The sequence below is a fragment of the Vombatus ursinus genome, unplaced genomic scaffold (genome assembly GCF_900497805.2).
Source record: "Vombatus ursinus unplaced genomic scaffold, bare-nosed wombat genome assembly UNPS02014870.1, whole genome shotgun sequence".
Classification (NCBI taxonomy): Eukaryota; Metazoa; Chordata; class Mammalia; order Diprotodontia; family Vombatidae; genus Vombatus; species Vombatus ursinus.
The window spans coordinates 10,380,991-10,403,549 of NW_020954648.1; the positions used below are offsets into that span (position 1 = coordinate 10,380,991).

Sequence of the window (22,559 nt, forward strand, 5' to 3'; positions counted from 1 at the left end):
CACAGTTAATATTCTTCTACAAAGTAACTACTTAATTCTTGGTAATCAATAAGATTGATAAACCTTAGTTTTCTCATCCATAAAATGAAGGGAATGGATTACATGATGTCTAAAGTCCTAAATTCTCAACTCAAAAATCCTAAGATTCTTCTGCTGTCATTTTGTATACCTCAAAGAGTTCCCAGGCCACTCTCTCAGTTTGCAGCAGCTTCTATTGTGCCATAAGTTAGAAAGTATGTATCTAAGTTTTGTAGTATTTAATGTTAAAACTGAATAAAGACTGCTCTGAGTTGGGGAATAAAGTGCATGACTTCTGTTCTATGTTTCTATGACAGGTACATGAAGTTCCCAGGGATCAGTTTTGTTTACTTGGGAGATGTGCTGAATATCAGATAAATGAAGTATAACATCACAATGCTGTATTAATAAATTAGCACTGCATATGAATGTCACAGTACATTGTCTCTGGAAACTTTTAAAGTTTTCTTACTGCTAAAATTTATATAATTAAACGAGAAATTTGTCAACTAATGATGAAGTTGCCAGTTAGATCCAACACTTTGATCTACTGTATATTATTTATTTCTTCAAATCTATCATGTCCCCAAATTCTTCCCAATTCTGAAAAGTCTGCTCAAGAGTTTTTTTTTAAAAAGGTGAACTTTTAATAACCGCTTTTATCAACCTATTAAATCATTCAGTTACAAAGTAGCTAGAGGAAAAAAATGAAACTTCTGTGAGATTTTTTCTTAAAAAAGCGAGGGGGAATGGAGAATCTTTTCCCTATATAAATAATATCTGGCACTTCATTGAGACTCTAGACAAAAGGCCTTCCCTAAATAACCCCAAAGCAATGAATTTGTCTAAAACAAAACAACCAGATTTGATCCAATTTTGTGTCAAGGTCCACTTTGTTACTGCCAAGAATTTTTTAAAAATTCAAAGCGTTAACTCATGGCTTAGTCAAATGAATTTGCTAAATTTATCTTTCTATTATTATTGTTTACTTCTTTACTTCTACAGGTCTGTGAGCTCATTGATATATGTCCTAAGATGGCAAAGACTGTAATAAACCCATGCCATGTTGCCCTATACAATATTCCTCATTGCTTTTGCAATGTGACTCTTTTTCTGTTCATATATGTCTCTGAAAACATCTTTTATAAATCTACTTCACACATTCAGTTCTTTATTGGTTTTTTGATCCCTCCATGTACATCTCTACTGTCCTTTGAACTGCAACTCTGGCAACTTTTAATTCTTTGGAGGCTGTGTTATTTCATGATTCAAAATCATATAATATTCATTGGAAGAATACTGTAAAATAAGATGAGCTACTGTTTCAGAGACAAACAAGATATCATTTAAAAAGACTGGAATTTCTCATTAACAATTTAGTCAACTTTCCTCTTCTGATTTAATTCTGGGTCCAGTTCATTGTCCAGGCATAGTGTTTGCCCAAAATATACATACTGATGGACAAGCTGTATGGGTCAAGCATCCAACTGCCTATCATAGTGTGGGAAATAAATATTCTTTGCTGACTTGGTTTTCCTGTTGAATAATTAGGCCAAATTCTTTTGAGTGATTTAAGATTATCATTTAGAATGCACTAAAATGTTCTGAGGCTTAATGCAAATGGTACAATGTAATCCACAAATAGGAATATCTGGAGGCCTTTACCATCAATTAAGAAATTCTTTTCAATTTAGACTCTGTGCTGGACATCTTTGAAAGTAGCAAACACCATTGTTGACTAGATGTCCTTTTTTATGACTTGCTTAAAAGTTTTAAAAAGCAAACATTAAAAAAAAAAGATTAACGAAATGAAAATCTCAGAAAACACTGAAAGACCCGTTAAGGACATCATCATAACCTAGCCAAACTGGAGTTCTCTCTAGTGGCATGGCACTCCCCGTCCCATCTCCATGTCTTTGCACGGGCCATCTCCTATGTCCAGGCTATCCCCTCCTCACCTCTACCTCATGGAACACATAACTCAAGCACTACTTTCTACATAAAGCCTTTCCTCATCACCTAACTACTGGTATCTTCCCTACCTAACTACCTTGTATTTATTCTCCTTAGATTTATTCTGTATATATTTATCCATATATTTGTCTCCCCAGTGGAATATAAGCTCCTTGAGAGCAGAGGTGTTTCGTTCTTCATATTTTTATGCCTGGTACCTAGCAGGGATATAACAGAAGCTTAACAAATGCTTACTGATCCACTGCTTAATATACTTTGCCTATAGGTGGTAGAGAAAAAGACTGGGAAGATTTGGATACATGCAGACTGCTGGTCACTGCAGAGAAGAACTAAAGTGAACAAGTTACATTATGCCAATGAATGCAAAATGTCTGGGCAAAATGCTAGGCCACCAGTTTTCAGTTTTGGACTTACATAGTGCATGCTTTGGGATTCTAATACTAGAAAAAGTCAAAGAAAGAGAGGGCAGGATTATACAATTTGAGTACATGCGCTACAAAACACTGGAAGCATTGGCCATATTTCAGTAGCTTATGGAGAAAGTAGAAACATGTGAACTCCCAAAAGCATTGTTGCACCTAGGTGGTCTCATTGTCTTTAGAAAGAACTTAGAGGAATATGGGGAAAAACTAATCAATTAGAGCAATTGGAAGATACTCGTCTGATGCTGTAATCTGAGAAGGGTCAAGTCTGCAGAGCCTCAGCCAAGCAAATGGGATATGCTGTGTTTCAATAGGAAGTGAGCACCAATCCAGAGAAGGTAGAATCACTTATCAGCTGACCACATCCAAACAGCCTTTGATAACTCAAGACTTTTCTGGGATTTAGTGTTTGCTACTGGAAATTTTTAAAGATCGTGCCATTACCATTAAGTCACTTAATCATCTTCCTCGTTGGGTATATGATCAAGAAAGATCAATATGGATTGAACCCTTTAATACCATTTGGAGTCTGTTGTGATGTGAAATGTGAAGAGGATTCTATGGACTTGGTCAGCTGCCTTATATATTTACTCATGCTGCACAGTCACGCTAGCCAGGAAAGCTTAGTAGAAATCTTGTATTAACAGAGTAATTATTCACCAGAAACAAACTGCATTTGCAGCAGAGGATTTAGTAAGTGTGAAATTTATTGTCCCTAACAAAAACTGGAGTTCTTGGCTTTGAAGTGGGTTACCCTTGAAAAGTTCCTAAACTATATGTATGAAGCACAATTTTAAATGTGGACCAAAAACAATCTACTGATACATTCTGACCAGTGCCCACATGGATGCTAATTACCAGAGATGGGCACCAGCATTAGCCAACTATGAATCCGGAATGTTCAAGAGCCTGAAAAACTAATATGTATGCAGGTGCCTGTCCAGAGGTCATGTGAATCTGATCACTTCAGTGATACCCTTAGAAAGAATAAAGGCAATCTGCAATAAACAGAGAAAAGGTGATTCTAGAAGTAAAAGACTAGAGACATTTTCCTGATCTATCACTGCAAGGGGACATCAAAACAGAGTCCCTATTGGCTCCACAAATTCTGCAAGTAGAATTGAGCCTAAATTCAGAAAACAGGAAGACAGAGTATGCTTAAAACAACCCAGGACAATCAAATAGATGAGAAGGAAGGGTATAAGCATTTACATAGAGCCTACTAAAGCACCAGGTACTGCATTAAGTGCTTTTACAAAATTTTGTTTTCATAAATATTACAAAATTTATAATGTAGGTAGAGCATAACAAGCCATGATCTGACTGAATAAAACCACAAAAATTCTTAGATTGATTGAGATTAGCATTGCCATCCACATCTAACAGTAAAGAGGCAGCAAGTTCTCTGAGAGTAACAGAGAACTTGGCTGTTCTCAGAATGTTCTCTGGTGTTAGATGGGGCATGAAAACAGCTAGAAGTATTTGATTGACAGCCTATATCCAGGTGGATATAGGTGCTCTATACAACTCAATTCTGACATGCTGTCCTTTCATTGCTGCTGAGGATCTCCACAACTTTGTGTCCCTATTTAAATTAAATACTATATGTGAAATGAGCAATTTATATAAATTATAATAAATTTATCTTCTGTTTTGGAACATGTAGGCAAAATAAATGCAGCATTGTAGGACCATACATTTAGAGCCAGAAGGGACCTTAGAGGTTGAGTTTAACTCCCAAATTTTATTATGAAGAAACTGAGGCCCAGCGAAGTTCAGTGACTTGCCAAGGGTCACAAACATCCTAGTACTTGGATTTGAACCTAAGTCTTAATGACTTCAAGTTCAGTGCCTTATTTGGCCCCATGCTACCTCCTATAAGTTTTCATCTGTGAATGTTTTGACAACTAAAGATACCATCAAATACATGCTCATTTCAACATTAAGAGTACCTTCTTTGAGTATTTCCCTGTTGGTACTGATGCCTTGCATTTGTTCTGAAAAACTATTTAGAAATAACTTCATACGAATGAGAATTTTAAAAAGATATTTTAGAGAGACCACAACAAATTTAATAATGCTTATCATCCCACATGATTTCTTAATAGCTCGGAAGCTTATTTTAGAGAATTAAACTATGTAATAAGTGAAGAACTAATATAAAGTAGTCATATGAAAATGAACTTACTATTAAGTGGTTTCTGAGGTTCTTTATTCCTCTGTCCTTCTGAAATCTGTTCTATCTTTAGGCTCTTTGCCTTTTTTGACCTCTCCATGTAATCTTCATTCTCACTGTCTGCTGTATATAGATTTTGATCTGTGAAAGGTTGTCTTTCATCTCTGCATTTCAGGGGGGGAAAAAAAAGTCAAAACAGGGTAACTTTTAAGTAAAGCAGTATCTCCCTCCATCCCTTTGAATTTATTTGAATTATTTGAATTAAATTTGAAGCTAACTAAGAATATATTTTAGTTAATTTATCCACAGTAAGCAGTAACGGAGATTATATGAATAAAGAAAATCAACAGGTAACGTATTTCATTGGAATATATAACTATTTATAATGTAAGTAAAATGGTAAAAATTATTTAATTTCTAGATGTTTATTTTACAGCCAAGTCTGCTAAATATGTCTATTTTGTAAAGAGAAGTATACAATCATCTACTTTACATACTTAATTATCCTTCCATTTGTCAGCAGTAATCGGAGGTCATTATCTTTTGTTCTCCATTCTGGTACTGTAGAAGATGGCTGGAGGTGCTTGTTGAATCTTCCATTCAATTTAGAGCTCAAGTTATCCTTAGGGTATAAAAGTTGTATTATTTTATCTTTACAAGGAAAATTAAAGTAAGACTTTTGAGCACATAGTAGCTTATACTGGATTTTCATTCTTTCCCCATTTTTGGAAGGACCAAGGGCCATCTTTTCTATACTCTCCTCAACCTCAGCTTATTCATGGCTCTTCTGACCAAGCTAGTGTGAAAAACCTGCTTCTTTTACCACAACCTATAACTTACCACCATCTGCACATGATCCAATAGTTAAGAATAAAGATTACAAAGTGTCAAAGGGTTGTTATAAGGTCCAACTGAGATAGTATTTACAAAGGCAATCAGCACAATGTCTTGCACATAGTAGGCATGTCATAAATGCTTATTCCATTCCTACTCCCTTCATAAAGACAAGGGAGCATATTAACCATAAAAAATATTTTTTCCTTCATAGTCAAAAATATATATATTTCCCTGACATTAATTAGGAGTTTGGGTATTATATTTAGCCTTTCTTTGATAGCTATTTTTGGGTAATGTAGGCTTAGAACAAAAATTACATAATTTAGTTTCTAAATCACCATATTAAAAAAAATCTTAATTTAGTAGTCCTTCCAACCTTGTTTTATAATTTCACTGAGTATTCTGCACTAGCTCTTCTTTCCAGATTTTAAATTACAGAAAGTACATTCTACAGATCCATCAACAACTAGTCCTGAAGAGACTTTAGTACCCAAGTGATAAAGTACATTCTCCAAGATAACAGCTTACATATGCTGCTTTCTTCAACCAGTCTGGGAGTGATAAAATTCAATCATTATAACCAATGATCTCTGGTTTGCAAAAAAAAAAAAAAAAAATGATAAAACTGAGATTGCTTGACCACTAAGACTTTCCATTTTATTTCTTATTCCCCCCTTCAAGAAACATTATACTTGCCTCTTCCCATGGACACATTTCTAGTCTTTTGAGCACTTCTCTTGTGTGGAGTTCTAAGATGTCCAGATTAGAAGGAGTTCTAACATTATGATCTCGAAGTTTCCTCATTCTCCGTCTGGAATGGTATGGGGAGGATACTTCGTTTGAGGATCGTGAAACTGGGCATGTAGTAAGGATTCCCTGAGATTTGACTGGCTTACTGTTTTCCTCCTTCAAAAATTGAGAATAATTCAGAACACTTTTGAAAACACAGCAAGACCATATTTTTCATTACTTAAAAAGCTATAAAAGCATCTTGTAAAACCAAAAACAATTCAGTTTTAAAATTCCTCAAAAGGACTGAATCATAGGACACAAACAGCTTTGCAAAGAATATCTGCAAAAATATGTTCCCCAATGATTGACTTGGAAAAAAATCTTTGCATGAAATATCTTTGATAGATGTTTGATTTCCAAGATACACACACACACACACACACACACACACACACACACACACCCCTAAAATATGGAAGACCAAATTCATTCCCCTGCAGATAACTGGTCAGATGATATGAACTAACAATTTCCCAAAGAATTTCAAAGTACTAATAATCATATGAAAGAAAGTCCCAAAACAGTAATAATAAAAGAAAAGCAAAGCAAAGCAAAACTCCACGGTATATAACATTTTGCATACTGGCAGAAATGAAAAGAGACAGGAATAATCAAAGTCGGAGGGAGTGTGGAAACGTGGAAAGACAGACAAACTAAAGTATTATGGTCATATCATTCTGGAAAACAATTTAGAATTATCCAGAGATAACAGAAATTCCATTGCAAAACATATGTAATTAAGAGGTCAAATGGAGGGGGGAAAAAAGTCCCACATACACCAAAATATTTGTGGCAGCACTTTCTGAGAGAACAAAGAACTAGAAACAGAATAGATATCCACTGACTGGGGAATGGATAGATAAATTATGGTATGTGAATACAATGGAATATCCCTGTTTTGTAAGAAACAATGACGATGACGAATACAAAGAAGCAAGGAAAGACTTGTAGAAAACAATTCAAAGCAAAGTAAGTAGAACCAACAGTATACACAACTACAACAATGTAAACAGAAAGAACAACTGAATGAAACCTCAAGTGAATGATACAAAATTATAAAAAAATCAAGCTTGGTCCCAAAGAAAAGATAGAAGACATCTCTCACTTTGCAAAGGAAGGAGAACTATGGGTGTGAAATACTGTAGATAGCATCAAAATTGTTTGACATATTGGTTAGTTTTGCAGAACTGTGGAAATTGTAGGTGATATAAAAACAAAAGACAAATTTTTTTTAAAACAGGAAAAAAATAGACTTCAAGGCCAGTTAAAAACCATGAAATGTAGATTTATCTAATTTTTGAAGATTCCTATTACTCTTTAAAAATCCTAGCCTTTTGTATTTATACTCTTAGAGAGTAGCCTAAAGCACTGAAAGGTTAAAGGTCATACAGTCAGTATGTATTAGAGATAGGATTTGAACTCAGATATTCCTAACTCTGAGGCCAACTGTCTATCTATTACATAATACTAGCCCCTCAATATGGTCATACTCAGAGTATTTACAACTTTTTCTTTTTAACTACACAAAGAAGTACACAAGCAAGTCAATTAACCTAAGTCACAGTTTCTACACATATAAAATGGAGGATAACAGCAACTATCTCACTGAGTTGTTCTGAAGATCAAATGAGATATTATACTGTAAAAATATTTTACACAGAGAATCAGCAGGGTAGAATGTTTAGTAAACCTTGAAGCTAGAAGACCTGTATTTATATCCAACCTCTGACATATCCCACCTGGCATATAACTAACTGTGTAATTCTGGGCCAGTCACCTAACTTCCTGGGGGTCCAGGCAACAATCTGAGACAATAAATTGCAAAAAAGGCAGGTCAGCTTCCTCATCTGGGTGTGCCCTATATACTAGTGAAACACCAGTCCAACTATCCCTGGCAATGTCTGCTATTACCGGGCTACCAGCTCACAGCTAGACTAGTGTCTGGCTTCTTTGCTGTTAATCACACTACCACCAGTCTCTTCTTCAACATGTGCTATGTGCAAGCATAGCACCCTTTTTCCTCACTGCTGACCCTCAGAAGCCTCATTTTTTTCTTCCATGTTCTCCTGAAATGCCACCTCTTCTCTGAAGTCTTCCCTCATCCTTTCAGTTATTAGTCCTCTCTCTTCCCAAATTACTCTGTATTTGTATACATATTGAATCCTCCCTATAAAATGTAAATGCCTTGAGAACAAGAACAATTTTATTTTTCTTTGTATTACATCACTTAGTGCAGGGACTCATACATAGAAGGTTCTTAATAAATATGTATGAACTAAACTGTTTTAGTTATGTAACTCCTCCAAACCCTGAATTAGCTGCCAAAAATTTTTTTAATCAAATTAAAACTAACCATTTGGCTTTATGGCTATTGTTATTCTACCAAAGATACTTTCTAATCAAGTTTTCCTAATACTCTCTACTTCAATGACCTATATCCACCATTCTATAAAATCTCACCCTGCTAAATTCTGGTTAAGATTTATTTCTCCAAATTTCTTTGCTTCCTAACTCCACTCCCTCAACTACATTTGTACTAGCTCTCTAATTACCGATTACTTGTTAATCTCTTAGGAGCTAAAATCAGTTATGCATAAAAACTTCTGAAGGCTCTCTGTATTAAATATACGTTTTTTTCCTTTTCTGAACATACCCAAAGGCATGCTTTCAATTAAAACACAGTATCATTAAGTATTCCCAAATTACTCTAAAACTTTCTGAAATTAAAAATTTAGATCAGTATTTTAAAAGGTTCCATACAGCATGGAATAATTTTCCAAAGGTTTTTTTTTTTAGAATAATATAATTATCTACTTCAAAAAAACCCAGAAATTTAATATTCATTTAGGTAACTGTTTCTACTCTTACCTCTATCGAACGAATTACTTTAGAAAGTTCTTTAATGAGATGTCCCGGTCTAACATTGTCTGGAATTTCAAAGGCATGTTCTGATACAAGCTGTTTTTAGATTAAAAAAAAAAAAAAAAAGTTAACATCTCTTAAAAGTACCTGGACAAATTAAACATCTAACATACTTTCTGCATTCTATAAGTTTTATATGCACGTGTAAATAAGCAGTACGATGTGATGTGAAGAGCAATAAACTTGGGAGTAAGGAGGCCTGGATTCAAATCCTACTTCTTACATGTTAGCTGTGACAATGGGCAAGGTAATTGTACTTCTACAAGTATCAATTTCTTCTTCTATAAAACAGTGATGATAACACTCATACTATCTGCCTCATAGGATCATTGTAAGCAAAGTGCTCTGTAAATATTAAAGCACTATCATTATTAACTTTATCCTAAGTATTGATAACTTGCTTATTTTCTAAATTTTATATTCATATGTAATAGACAATACCATGTATGGTAAAGACAGCTTGCCTTTGGACACCAGAAGCCCAGGGTTCACATACTTCCTCTAATATTTACTAGTGATGTAACCAGGTGCAAATCAGTTTAACTGAGCAAGTATAGTTACTGTTTGAACTTCAAATGCAAAATAGGTATCATAGTACCCATAGGACCTATCTCCTTGGACTGATGTGAAGCTCAAATGAGATGATGCAGGAGAGCCTTAAAGACTTCAAAGACCATATGAAGAGACATTGGACTTTCTTAGTAATGCTGGTCTCAGGGTCCATGCAACTGATGAAATCAATCTAGTAATTAGGCACTGTTGTTTATATAAACAACTGAAATTCTCTGAGCTAGAGTCAAAGATAAACTCTTTTTTTTACTTAATTCTATATTGTAGTTAACTGAATACTTACAGTAAGGCTCTATTGCTGCATTTAAAAAACAAAACCCTACTTTACAAAAATCATTTGTTTAAGATTTTAACTACCACAAACTAACAAATGAAGACATTACAAAGCTTTAACTTTTATTTCAATTCACACAAATTTTTGGATATATACTGAAATGATCCTAGTTCTTCAACAGGAGTCCTAATATGAATAATGGAGAAAATTTGTCCTTTTTCTCCTTCCTCAATAAATATCAAGTTACAAAAAATAACTCCAAAGTAGAAAAGAACTGTCTGTGAGTTATGACATAAAACTATTATCTAAGTAGAGCCTACATACAGAAGGCATTTAATAAATGCTTGTTGCCTCAATTATAAAACTGCAAATCTAACCTATATGTAAGAGGCAGCTAGGAAATCAAGAACTCGGCCTGAAGTCAGGAAGATCTGGCTTCAAATCTAGACTCCAAACGTAATAGTAAGTGTTGTGACCACAGGCAAGTCACCTGACTTTTCTGAGCCAGTTTCCTGATGGATAAAAAGAAGTAATAATGCCTACAGTATCTATCTTTCTGGGCTGTTACGAGGATTAAATGGAATAATATATGAAAAACACTCTGGAAACTTTCAAGTGCTATAGAAATGGCAATTATTATAGCCACATTCAAATGTCCACCTCTAAATACTAATTCCCTCAAAAAAATACTCAATTATCCAAACAAAAGGAATTATTTCCTCTCATCTTCCAGTAAAATCTTTTTGCCTGCAGCATTTCTCTGAAAATTAACAAGTGTCTTAAAAAAATAGCTAACCACTGAATGTCATATAAAGAAATTCACTTTGAACGTAACTTATGACACTTAACGTTGATATAATTTATGTATTACTTAATCATAAAATGTTCTGTGACATAGAATATCATATTTTTATCATACTGCTATTTAACTTTTCAAATGTTCATAAGCTCAATCAAGGTCCTTTCTCTATTACTCTTGGTGTTGGTATCCAATGAAGAACACAGGCCTTCCATCTGTTACTGCTCACTCACTCACTGTACATCACTATTGACCTCTTCTTTCTTCAACACTACTTGTTATATATACTTCTTTGCACATGCAGTTCTTTGATAACATTCCGGAGCCTATTAATGCCCACCATGAGTATCTCCATTACCTGTTAGGTAAAAAGTAATTCAAGTTCTTTGGAGACTCTGGTATTAACAGGATCACTGATTTAAAGCTAGAAATGATCTGAGCTTAGAAGTCATCTAGTCAGCCTCATTTTACAGATAAAGAACTCAGGTTCAGAAAGGCTAAGTGGTTTGCCCATGGCCCTAAGTTAATTTCAGGAAGGAGGATGCACCAGAGAGTTCGGGAAAGGCTTCATGTGAGAAACAGCTCCTCAGGTGAATTTTGAGGGAAGTTGGGGATTCTAAGAGACCAATATAAAGAGAGAGTGTACTCAGGTGTAAGGAACAGCCTGTGCCACAGTTTGCCAAACTCCAAATCACTGAATATTAAATCAGTACAACTCCTGCATAAATACATTTTTTCAATAAAAAATAAAAGTCAGCAAGAATAAGACTAACATGGTGAATCTGTTCCAACCACTAATGAATCTATTTAATAGATTATTGCAAGCTAGATCATATTTGAATAGGCCACATCAACAAGGTGGAACATCTGACAAGCCACCATCAACTTGGCCCATCAAATTTCAAGGTGGGATCCAATTAGCCACCATCAACATCAGTCTGAGTAAGACACTGACAAATTGAACTGTTTGTTGTATTTGAATGTGAAGAGAATAAACTCAGTGTTAAACAGTCATTGTGTGGAAATAAAAAGCACTATAATATCTATAGTAACTCTCAATATTTATTCATTTTAGTGAGTACAATTTAATAAGCTGATATTTTAGAACCCTCCAATTTAAAACTGTAGTAACTCAAAAACTGTTAAAGGTTAAGTGCTTGAAATTTTCAACAACTAAATTTAATTATCTCAAATTTTTTATTCTAACTTTTTAAAGTGAAGTAGTATCAATCTGTGATAAATAAAACAACCAGTTTGAAAAGCAAATCTACTAGAACAGCTAAAACTAGTGCAAAGATAATAGAGACAATTTAGGTAGTAGAAACAAACACAAAGGAAAAAACCCACATCCAGAAAATACACTAGGATTTATGAATACTATTACTGATGAAGAGGAAAGACTATAGTCTGACCTGCAGTGCTCTAGCAAATAAATTGAAATGACACCTTGAAAATGACCATGTCATTGATGGTCAGAATGAGAAATTTTCCAAAGAGAATTTGGTGCTTTTAAAAAGCAAAACGAAACTGTGTCATCAAACAAACTGCTTATGGAACTACTAAATATAAAAAGCCTAATTTGATACAAAAGAATTAGCCCTACCTACAGCTACCAATATGGTTCAAATGATGCAACATGAATTATACGTAAAGCAGCTCTGAGCTGTTCCATTTGCAGACAATATAGTGGGAAGCAGAACTACCCCCGTCTCTGAAGACCTTTGAGTTTTGTTCTTTTTAAGCCTTCTGATGGTAATGCCCACATCAAAAACAAACAAACAAAAAAAAAAAACACCAAACCCAAACCTTCCAAAATAATTGATGGATTTTTAACGAAATAGTACAGAAAAGACTTGTGTTGCACGCTACACTCCAGGAGTACAATCACTACCAAGACAGCCTCAAAACCTGGAGTGGGCCCTGCTGCACTCTGGCCATCTTCCTGCCATGTTGCTACACATATATACCCCTTTCCCTTGGCACCTCTTACTCAGAAAACAGCAATTAAATCAAGACAGGACAGGACAGGTCAACTGCCATTCACAGACCCTGTGACTTAGCAGACCAAAACTCTGCCATGGCCACCACCTTCCAATGTGTACTGTCTTCGCTTATTTAAATGAGTTCTGTAGAGACAGAGTGTCTATTTGCATTACAATGCTTATTAGCACAGTACCTTACACATAGGAAGCATGTAATCAATCTTTTTCACCTATTCATGTCTTTATCTTTTCAGGAAGACGTTCCAGTTCTAGAAGTCAGACAAGTCCGATACTTTGTTGCATCTTCCACAGTATCTACTACCGAGGCTCATCTGGAGGCTCACAGGGTCACCAAAACAAGGGATCTTAGGAGCCATTTAGTCCAACCCCTTCATTTCAGATAGAAAGAAGCTTGAGGAAGACGAGGTCAGAGAGGTGAAGTCACTTGCCAGGTCACACCAATAGCACAGCCAACATCTGAAGCCAGATCCTTTGGTTCCTTTCTCTTGATATAGACTATCCTCTCTCTCTTCCTTCAATACTTTGTTCCCTTACCTTGTCACAACTCATAATCTTGTCAAGGCTCCATCAACTTCCTGATCTGCCCTTCTTCCCAGTGCTATCAAAGGCATGCAATCCACAGATTCAGTCACCTTAACATATGTCATTCCATCTCAGTTGGGCTCTCACCACTGTATGGACACCCTTTAATTCTCCCTTGATTGAATCTTATCATACTTTTTCCAGTGACTATTTAAATCTCTCCTCAAACCCCCTTCAATCCTTGCTCTCAGCCAAAGATTTTGTCTCCTACTTTATTGAGAAAATAGAGGCAACGATCTCCATCTTCACATCTCAAAATTCCTCTAAAACTGTTTAGGACCCTCTCCTATCTGTTCCAGTGTCTGAACAAAAGGTTACTCTCCTCTTTGCCAAGAGCAGCCCTTCTACATATTAACAGTCTCTCTCTTCCTCCTCCTCTATTAATTAGCTCCTTTCCTGCTGCCTACAAACATTCAGGTAAGCTCCTTGAAGCTAATGACCATTTTTCCACTTGGTGTTGTATACATAGTAGGTATTTGACAAATGTTTACTGAACTGAAACATGGCAGACAGTTCTCGCTTTACATAAATTCACATTATATAAACTTGATTTTACATAAAGAATTCTGAAAGAAACTGGCATTCCAAAAAAAACCCTTCATTAACTGTACCATACAATACTGTGCTCTCTCAATCCTGCTCCTGCCCCATCCAGTCATACCAAAACAAGAACTGTCTGCACTCAATAAACAAGCTGCTCAATTGCTCACCAGTAGAGGATCCCTGGAAGGATAACCTATAAATCACAACCCCAACCCATACCTCAAGGCATTTGTGAAGAACCAAACTTTGATAAATGAAAAGCTGGAAATTTCAATCCAAGGTGTTACAGATTATACAAGTATTTATTTGTCCTTCTGTACCACAAGACTTCATTTTAGTGATGGTTGTAGAAAACTTACACTTGAACCCTGTGCTCTACCTCTGCCACTAGAACTCACGCCAGAGGTTTAACATCCCTATTCTATTCTATGTTTAAAATATGTATGAACTGCTTTTTTTCCCCTTATGATTCTCCCCCTTGCAAGTCTTGAAGCACAGGCTAAAGGTTGTTCCAGTGGGGATTCTTTTTTGTGTATGAGCTGTACAAAGGTCAAATGAAGCCCCCAACTTCCCCCCCGAATTAAGTGATTCTGTGAACACAGGTTGATTTCAGATGTAGATCTAGGACATACCTTAAATTCCATCAATAATAGGGGGTGTATGTGGGGGGGGGGGGTGTGTGTGTGTGTGTGGGTGTGTGTGTGTGTGGGTGTGTGTGGGTGGGTGTGTGTGTGTGTGTGTGTGTGTGTGACAGACAAACAATGATATGTTTTATCAATAAACCCCCATTTTTCTCCTCCTGGCAGCCCACTCAGGTTTTGTCGAAGATTCACAACTAAAGCATTCACACCTTAATCAATTTAGCTGATGAGAAACAAAATAACCATTAGAACTACAAGAAAATAGCTTACTTCTTTTTTCATCCATAATTTTAAAGCAGTATGCAATGCCTTGACTCCCTGCACTAAGTAATTTGGGGGCTGGAAACCATCTTCTCTCAATTCTGGAAAATAAAAGAAATAAAGGCAGCAATTTAGGTATTTTATAGGACATAACAGTGAAAGTGGTTTAGAAACTAGGAATAAACCTAAGGAATGTTTTTTGGTTTTTTTTTGGTAGAACCAAAAAACAATAAACAAAAGACACAGACAACATTTGGAAGATAGCTAAACAATAGCTATGGTGGTAACCTAAATAGTTATTATACCATAAAAAATGACAAATATGAAGAATTCAGCGAAACAACAGGGCACTAGTACAGAGTGAAACAGAACAAAGAAAGGAGCACCAAGAAAACAATATATATGATGACAACAAGAACGCAAATGAAAACAATACTAAAAGGTTAAATTCAATTTAAAAGATTAAATGCAATGACCAACCCTGGTTCCAGAGGACATATGACAAAAACATTCCCAGGAGAAGGGAGGACAATAGGTATGGAATGTTGCAAAAGCTTTCTGGGGTGGGTACAGTGACGGTTTGGTTTACTTAACTTTTTTTGTTACAAGAGAGGCTTCTACTGTAGGGGGAAAGAAAAGGAGTGCTATTGGGAAATAATAATGATATTAAACACCAATAAAACATTTTTTAAATGTAAACTAAAAGGAATGTTGGGGTTTAAACTAAAGAAAGGCTGTACACTCACTGGGAAACAAAGCAAAAATCATCACTTTCTGAAAAGAACCCACACACTCCCTCTTCTGTGTCATTCTCCTCTCCATGCCAGGAATGCCCCTCTCCTCAAATCCACAATCTTTTCTGAGATCTTATCTACCCTTCAATGCCCACTTTAAATGCAGTTCTGACTTCTCTAAAATCCCAAGGAACTTAGAATCTCATCAGGGTACATTGTTTTATGGCATACTTATTTTTTTTCTTTTTTTTAAATTATGAATTTGACATACATTAACAAACATGAATACTTCCATGCACATATACAAAGAACAGAAAAAGTATTGCAGAGTAATCATGAGCTTCCATCACACATACCTTGGTTTTTTTTAAGTATGTAATAAATTTAATAATGTAGTACCAACAGTGCCTATATTCATTTATATGCCTTATTTTTCTCTCCCCAGCACAGTTTGATAACATAGCAAGTCTTTAATATTTGTTAAATGAATTTTGTATAATTAGATATATTTAAGTATTTTTAAATGAGTATAAAAAATACAGACATCTTAAAACAGTATGTAGTTAACAATCAACTAGACAAGCTGACAACGGCAGAGTAGGAGTAGTAGAATTAGGATGTAAGGCAACAAGAATATAGCAAAACCAGCCTGACCTCATTTAAAGGCTAGCTAAAAATGAAGAAAATTCTATTGGTTTATTTTAAAATTTGCTCTCATATATACACTACAACTTAGCTGTCTGTGGAAACAAGGCTTGAAAAAATTGTTTTTTTTCTTATGGCCTTGATAGAATCAGACAGGCAAGGTCACTGCAATATGATTGGAAGAAATTATGTTAAAATACAATCTTGATCGATAACTGCTAAATATATTGATTACACCAAGAAGTCAAAGTTATAAGTTTTTTAACTTCTGGAACTAATGCTATTAGATTAGTCTTAGATTTTCTTTATGAAGTCATAGCTAGTCAGACTGCTCACATGGGCTCCTCACCACATTTGCCCTGCTGCCCAGAAAACAGCCTGATGTATTCCCCATTCCTTGCCCAAAGTACACGCACAAAGCAAGGGGGAAAATAATGCGTGGTGAGATGAGTTTTATAATTTTATAGCATGTATACCCCGGAAGCAATGTTCTTTTTTATTCCTGATGTATGATGATAGAAAGACAAAGCACTGAAATATTTTTCTTGTCTCTTCTTTCAGTAAATTTATCTCTATACTCCTATAGGAAATAATAGTTTCCAGAAGTACAATATATTCATTAATATCATTTAAAGAGAAATTAGTTTTATTAGTTGACTGATGAAATTAGACAAAAAATTAAATTGGACATACTATAAACTTTAATATTACACTGGCACAAATTAAATAAGAGAAAATAACTAGAATTAAACTAATAAGAATTAAATTTTACCAAACAATCATTCTTAGATGATAAAATAAAAAGCATGAAATGGTTAACTTTTAATATTCCATGGTAAAAAAAAAAATGGTGGTTTCTGGTTGTCAGGAAATCACAATTATTAACTTTTTTAGCACTAACTTTTAAAAAAATAAACCTTGAAATAAGATTAGGGAAGATGCAACTCAAAAGGCTGGCTTTTGAGAAGTTCTCTGTTCCCCATGAAATACCATTTAGCAAGTTAGGTGCACGAAGAAATAATTACCTTTCAAAGTTTCCAGTAGATTTTTGGCTACAAACCAACATATGGCTTCAAAGAAAGGGAATTTGAAAAGATCAGGTGTTTTTAGCCTTTTCTCCATCTCGTAACACCTAAATGAATAATGTTTAAGGAATTATAATTACTTAATTATAATTAGTATTAAAACTAGATATATTTACCCAACTGATACAATGTTGAGAAAAATAAAATAGGCAGGCCATGAAGTACAAGACAAAGTACTGCACAGTCAAACCTTAACAAGACCACATTTGGACAAGACTGAACTGTGATCTTATCCAGGTAACGGGCTTATCAAGTTTGACTGCTGCACTTGTAAGGAAAATGGTGGACTTCATAAAACTAGGATACAAACCCAATGTGTGATCTTTTAACAGATGGAATTTTATCAGGATTCCACTGTAATAAATAAAAACAATATGTTTAGAAAACAGCTCCACATGCTGGGTAACAACTAAAATAGGTGTTCAGGCAACAGTCCTGACTTTGGGTTGCTCTTTTTAGCACCATGTTGCACACTTGAGTCTGGCCAACCTTTAAATCGTCTTGCTCATTCAATAACTGCCAAAACAGAGCACGTGAATGGTTTAAAGGTATTTAAATTTGGGCAAATCTTAAATTTTTTCACCTGTTGATATTAATTTTTTCTTGAAGAACTGAAATACACTGAGATCTGCTTCAGATAAAATTGTTAAATTAATTTTTAAAAGCCTAAAAAAATTCCTATTTAGTTCCCAGATCCTGTTCTCCAGTGATCCCACTTTAACATATGTTGAATGGTTATCTTTTTTTAAAAGCTTGAAGCATATCCTACTCGAGAAAGGAAAAAATATACACTTTTAAATATTGACAAGACCAACCTGAGCTGCATGCCAATATTAAGGTTGTGCAGAAAGTTTCCTCCAAAAGCCATACAGTCCTGAGATGTAAGCACAGCATGAATCCACCCTGAAATGACAAAATATATCAGCATGAAGCAAAACAGGTGAGAGATCAACAAGCCAAATAGGTAATTATAAGTAGTTAATGGATAAGAATCCCCTTACATAATACACCAATAACACAAGTAAAATGTAAATTATCTACTTAACGATAAATAATCATCATAAAGGTCCAAATATAAGAGAAGGGATTTTAATTTTTAAATACAAATTATTGTACATTAAAAGACTATGCTTATAGTCTAGTAAATATTTTGTGAAATGAGGAAAGTAAAGTTGGTTATAATAGTTACAGGTACTACTAGAGTGGCAATTCTAGGACCTCAAGACAGCCCTGAAATGTTTAGTACCCCGGCAGGGAAAGAAGCAGCTCCACCCAAGATTTGGTTCCACAAGAAGAAACATTGCACCTACAAGTATTCTTCTATACCTGGAAAAGTTCTGGAAAAGCTGAAATTATATAAGGTGAATCTGACTTTTTAAAGCAATATTATAACAGAAATGGTAGGTGTTCAATTTTTAAAATAAACAATTATAAACACTTAATATAAAAGATTTAGTTTTACAGTCAATCCCAAGGAGGTCAAAGACAGAAGGAAAATTTGCATATATACAAAAGTAATAATAGCAGCATTTTTGTGGTAGCAAAGAACAAGAAACAAAGAGGACGCCAATCAATTAGGGAATGGCTGAACAAATTGTGGCATATGAATAGAAAGAGAGCTGGACTTGGAGTCAGGAAGATGTGGATTCAAATTCTACCACAGATATTAACTAGCTGTGTGGTCCTGGACAATCACTTAACTTCTGTGAACCTCAGTTTCCTCCTCTGCAACCTCTAAAGTCTCTTCGAGCTCACAATCAATGATCCTCAATATGTCCAAAACTGAGTTCATTATCCTTTCCTCAAAAACCTTCCCCTCTTCCAAACTTCCTCATTTCCATCAAAGGGCATCACTATCCTTGACATCTCCTAGGATCCACAACCTAAGCATCATTCTCAACTTCTCCCTCAGTTGTCAATCTTGCTGTGTCTACTTCCACAACACCCTTCTCATCTAATCCATTATGCCCATTCACACATCTATCAACTTTCGCCTAAATAACAGCAATAGCACCCTCACTGGTCTTCAATCTCAAGCTTCTCAACACTCCAGGATATACTACAAACTGCGACCAAATCGATTTTCTTCAGTGAAGATCTGACTATATCACTCATCTACTCAATAAATTCCAATGGCTTCCTACTGTCTCTAGGATAAAATATAAATACTCCTTTGTTCAGCTTTTAAAGCCCTTTACAATCTGACCCCAATCTACCTTTCCAGCCTCACTGAACATTACCCATCCATCCTCCTTCTGTATTCTGCGATTCAGCCAAAATGGTCTCTTCTCTTTCCGCAGGACATATGATATGTGACCTTGTCCTGGCACTCTCTCCTTACCTCTGCCTCTCAGAATCCCAATCTTCCTTTAAGACAAAGAACAAACACCATCTTCTGCATGAAGTTTTTCCTGATTCCCCAATCACTAGGGCTCTCCCTTTCTAAATGATGTTGTATTTGACTACTTTGTATGTATTTATATTAATTCATTCATATTTATGCCATCTATATGTACTTGACTCTCCCACTGGAATAAAAGTCCGTTGGGTGTAGAGATTATTTCATTCTTCAAATCTGTGTCCCAGGGCCTAGACAGGGCATTTCACAAAGTAGAGACTTTATAATAAATACTTGCTGATTGATTGAAGAATTCAAGAAACTTAGGATGACTTGTATGAACTGATGCAGAATGATGGAAGAAGACTCAAAAGAAAATTTACACAATGACCACAATAATGTAAAGGAAAACAACAATGAAAGTCACTAGACCTCTGATCCACCTCCTGACTCCCCATAGGTCTGTTAATAGTGAAGTATATAGTATACCTCCCCTCTCTTGCCATAGAGGTTCTATGTAAATCAGTACCAGAACGACAACATAAATAATTTAAAACTCATAATTTCTTAACTGCCAGATTTGATAGCCTTTTCTCAATCTCCTTCTAGACCAGAAGTTCTTAACCAAGGTCCCACAGACTTCCAAGGAGTTCATGGATAATTTTAAGGGGGTCCATGTACTTGAATGGGAAAAAAATGACCGTATTTTCACTAAAATTTAGCATTTCTTTCAATTTGAATGAAGGAACAAATATGATTCTGAGAAGGAGTCCATGATACAAAAAAAGATCAAAGTGCTCTAAACCATTCTGCATTATTTGATTCTATTGACCACCTTCTCTTCCTGGATGCTGTTTCCCCCTTTGGGTTTTCATGACATTCCTCTCTCTTGTATGACCACTCCTCATCCTTCTTTGCTAACTCAACATTCATGTCATGACACATCAACTGACAACTGCCTGCCAGTCTGCCCCAAAGCTCTGCTATGTGCCCTCTTCTTTCTTCTCTTTACACTCTCTCATTTGGTGACTTTATCAACTTCCATGGGTTCAATTATCATCTCTATGAAGATGACATCCAAATCTATATATCTAGCCTTGGTCTGTCTCAAGTTCCAGTCCTAACCATTACCAATTACCTTTTAGATATTTCCAACAAGATTTCTTATAATCATCTCAAATTCAACAAGTCTAAAACAAATCTCATTGTCGTTCCCCAAAATGAACTTGTGAACTTCCCTATTACTGTGAGGGCACCACTAACCTCCAAATCACCCAAGTTTGCAAACTTGATATCACTCACCTATCTAATCAGTTTCTAAATCGTATAATTTCTTTCTCCACAACATCTCTTATATATCAGTCCCCTTCTCTCCATTCATACAATCACCACTCTGGTTCAGGTGCTCATTATCTCTCACTTAGACTATTAAAGTAGATTCTTATTTGATTACCCTATCTAAAATGTTTCCCCACTCCAATTTAACCTCTGCATCAAAGTGATTTTCCTAAAGTGCAGGTCTGACCATGTCAATCACCAACTGATGAACTCAAGTGACTCCTTATTACCTGAAGATCGAATATGAACTCCTCCAGCATCTAAACTTTTCAATCTGGTCCCCCGCTACTTTCCCCAATCTCTTTACACAACACTCTCCTCCAGAAATCCCACAATCACACCAGACTTAGCTAATTGCACTTCTGCACATACAATGTTCCTTCTCCCATCTTCATGCCTCTGACCTGCCTGTCCCTTATGCCTAGAACATACACAGCTTCACTTCTAGGACTTAGCACTGTGCTCAGCATACTGCCTGCCACACAGTAGGCACTTAATAAAAGTTGACTGATTGATTCTACCATTTGGAATCCCTGGTTTCCTTCAAGATTCAACTCAAACACCACCTCCTCCATGAAGCATTTCCTGACTAGTGCTTTCTATCCACAAACTATAGATAGATAGATATATGTATATGTATATGTGTGTGTGTATGTGTGTACATATTCTGTATACACTTACATATATACATTGCTTCCCTCTTTAGAAGGTAAATGACATCAAGAAGATTAAATGGGAAGTTTAATGGTGCTCTCCTGGAGGAATGGGAGATGACAGCCATTTATGTTGGAGTGGAAAGAATGTTTGGTACTTGATTCAATTCATTTTTATATAATAATAATAATGATGATGATGATGATGATAATGATAGGTAACATGTATACAGGGCTTACTATGTGCCAAGCACTGTGCACCTTGTGTTTGATTATATGCCTTTTGCTTTGGGAAAAAAAAAAAGAGAAAAATCAGCTTCTTGAAGACAGGGGCTGTGTCACTTCTGTCTTTGTATCCTCAAAACTTAGCACAGTGCTTGGCACATAAGAGGCACTTAATTCTGATTGACTGATTAAATATTATAGTCCTCAATGTGCTTATCTATTATAATTTGACCAGGACTAAAATAACTGAAACTAAGACCAATAACATGCTTATACTTATACTGAAGTATATTAGAAGAATATAAGCTTAATGATTCCAAAGTATGATGTGCTGCCTAAAAACCTAATATAATCTTATACTGCATTTGAAAAATATGGCTTCCAGAACAAGCCCTAATGTATTCTAAAAGCTGATCAGAACATAACAAGATTGTGTACTAGTCATATGGCCCAGATTTTACAAGGTATATTGACAAGCTAGAAGAAGCACAAACGGTGAATTATAACTATATCATACTGAAGGAACTGGAGATTTTTATCATGGATATGAGAAGACTTTGGGGGAAGGGAACATAATAGTTAATTGACTAGTCACAAATATACAGATACAGCTCAAGAAATTTTTTTTTTTTTTGTTTTGGTGAGGCAATCGGGGTTAAGTGACTTGCCCAGAGTCACACAGGTAGTGAGTGTTATGTGTCTGAGGCCAGATTTGAACTTGGGTCCT

At 35.4% G+C, this 22,559-nt stretch overlaps 1 protein-coding gene across 1 annotated transcript in view; it reads right to left on the reverse strand.

Annotated features, from left to right (window-relative positions):
* Window positions 1-22,559, reverse strand: part of KDM7A (lysine demethylase 7A) — a 98,334-nt gene that overhangs the window by 14,252 nt on the left and 61,523 nt on the right. The window contains exons 8-14 of the mRNA XM_027842376.1: window positions 18,094-18,181; window positions 17,219-17,325; window positions 14,824-14,915; window positions 9,088-9,177; window positions 6,124-6,333; window positions 5,088-5,212; window positions 4,603-4,754 (exon numbers count right to left, since the gene is read on the reverse strand). Of these exons, the coding sequence (XP_027698177.1) occupies window positions 4,603-4,754; window positions 5,088-5,212; window positions 6,124-6,333; window positions 9,088-9,177; window positions 14,824-14,915; window positions 17,219-17,325; window positions 18,094-18,181 (864 nt within the window). The remainder of the gene's footprint in view (window positions 1-4,602; window positions 4,755-5,087; window positions 5,213-6,123; window positions 6,334-9,087; window positions 9,178-14,823; window positions 14,916-17,218; window positions 17,326-18,093; window positions 18,182-22,559) is intronic.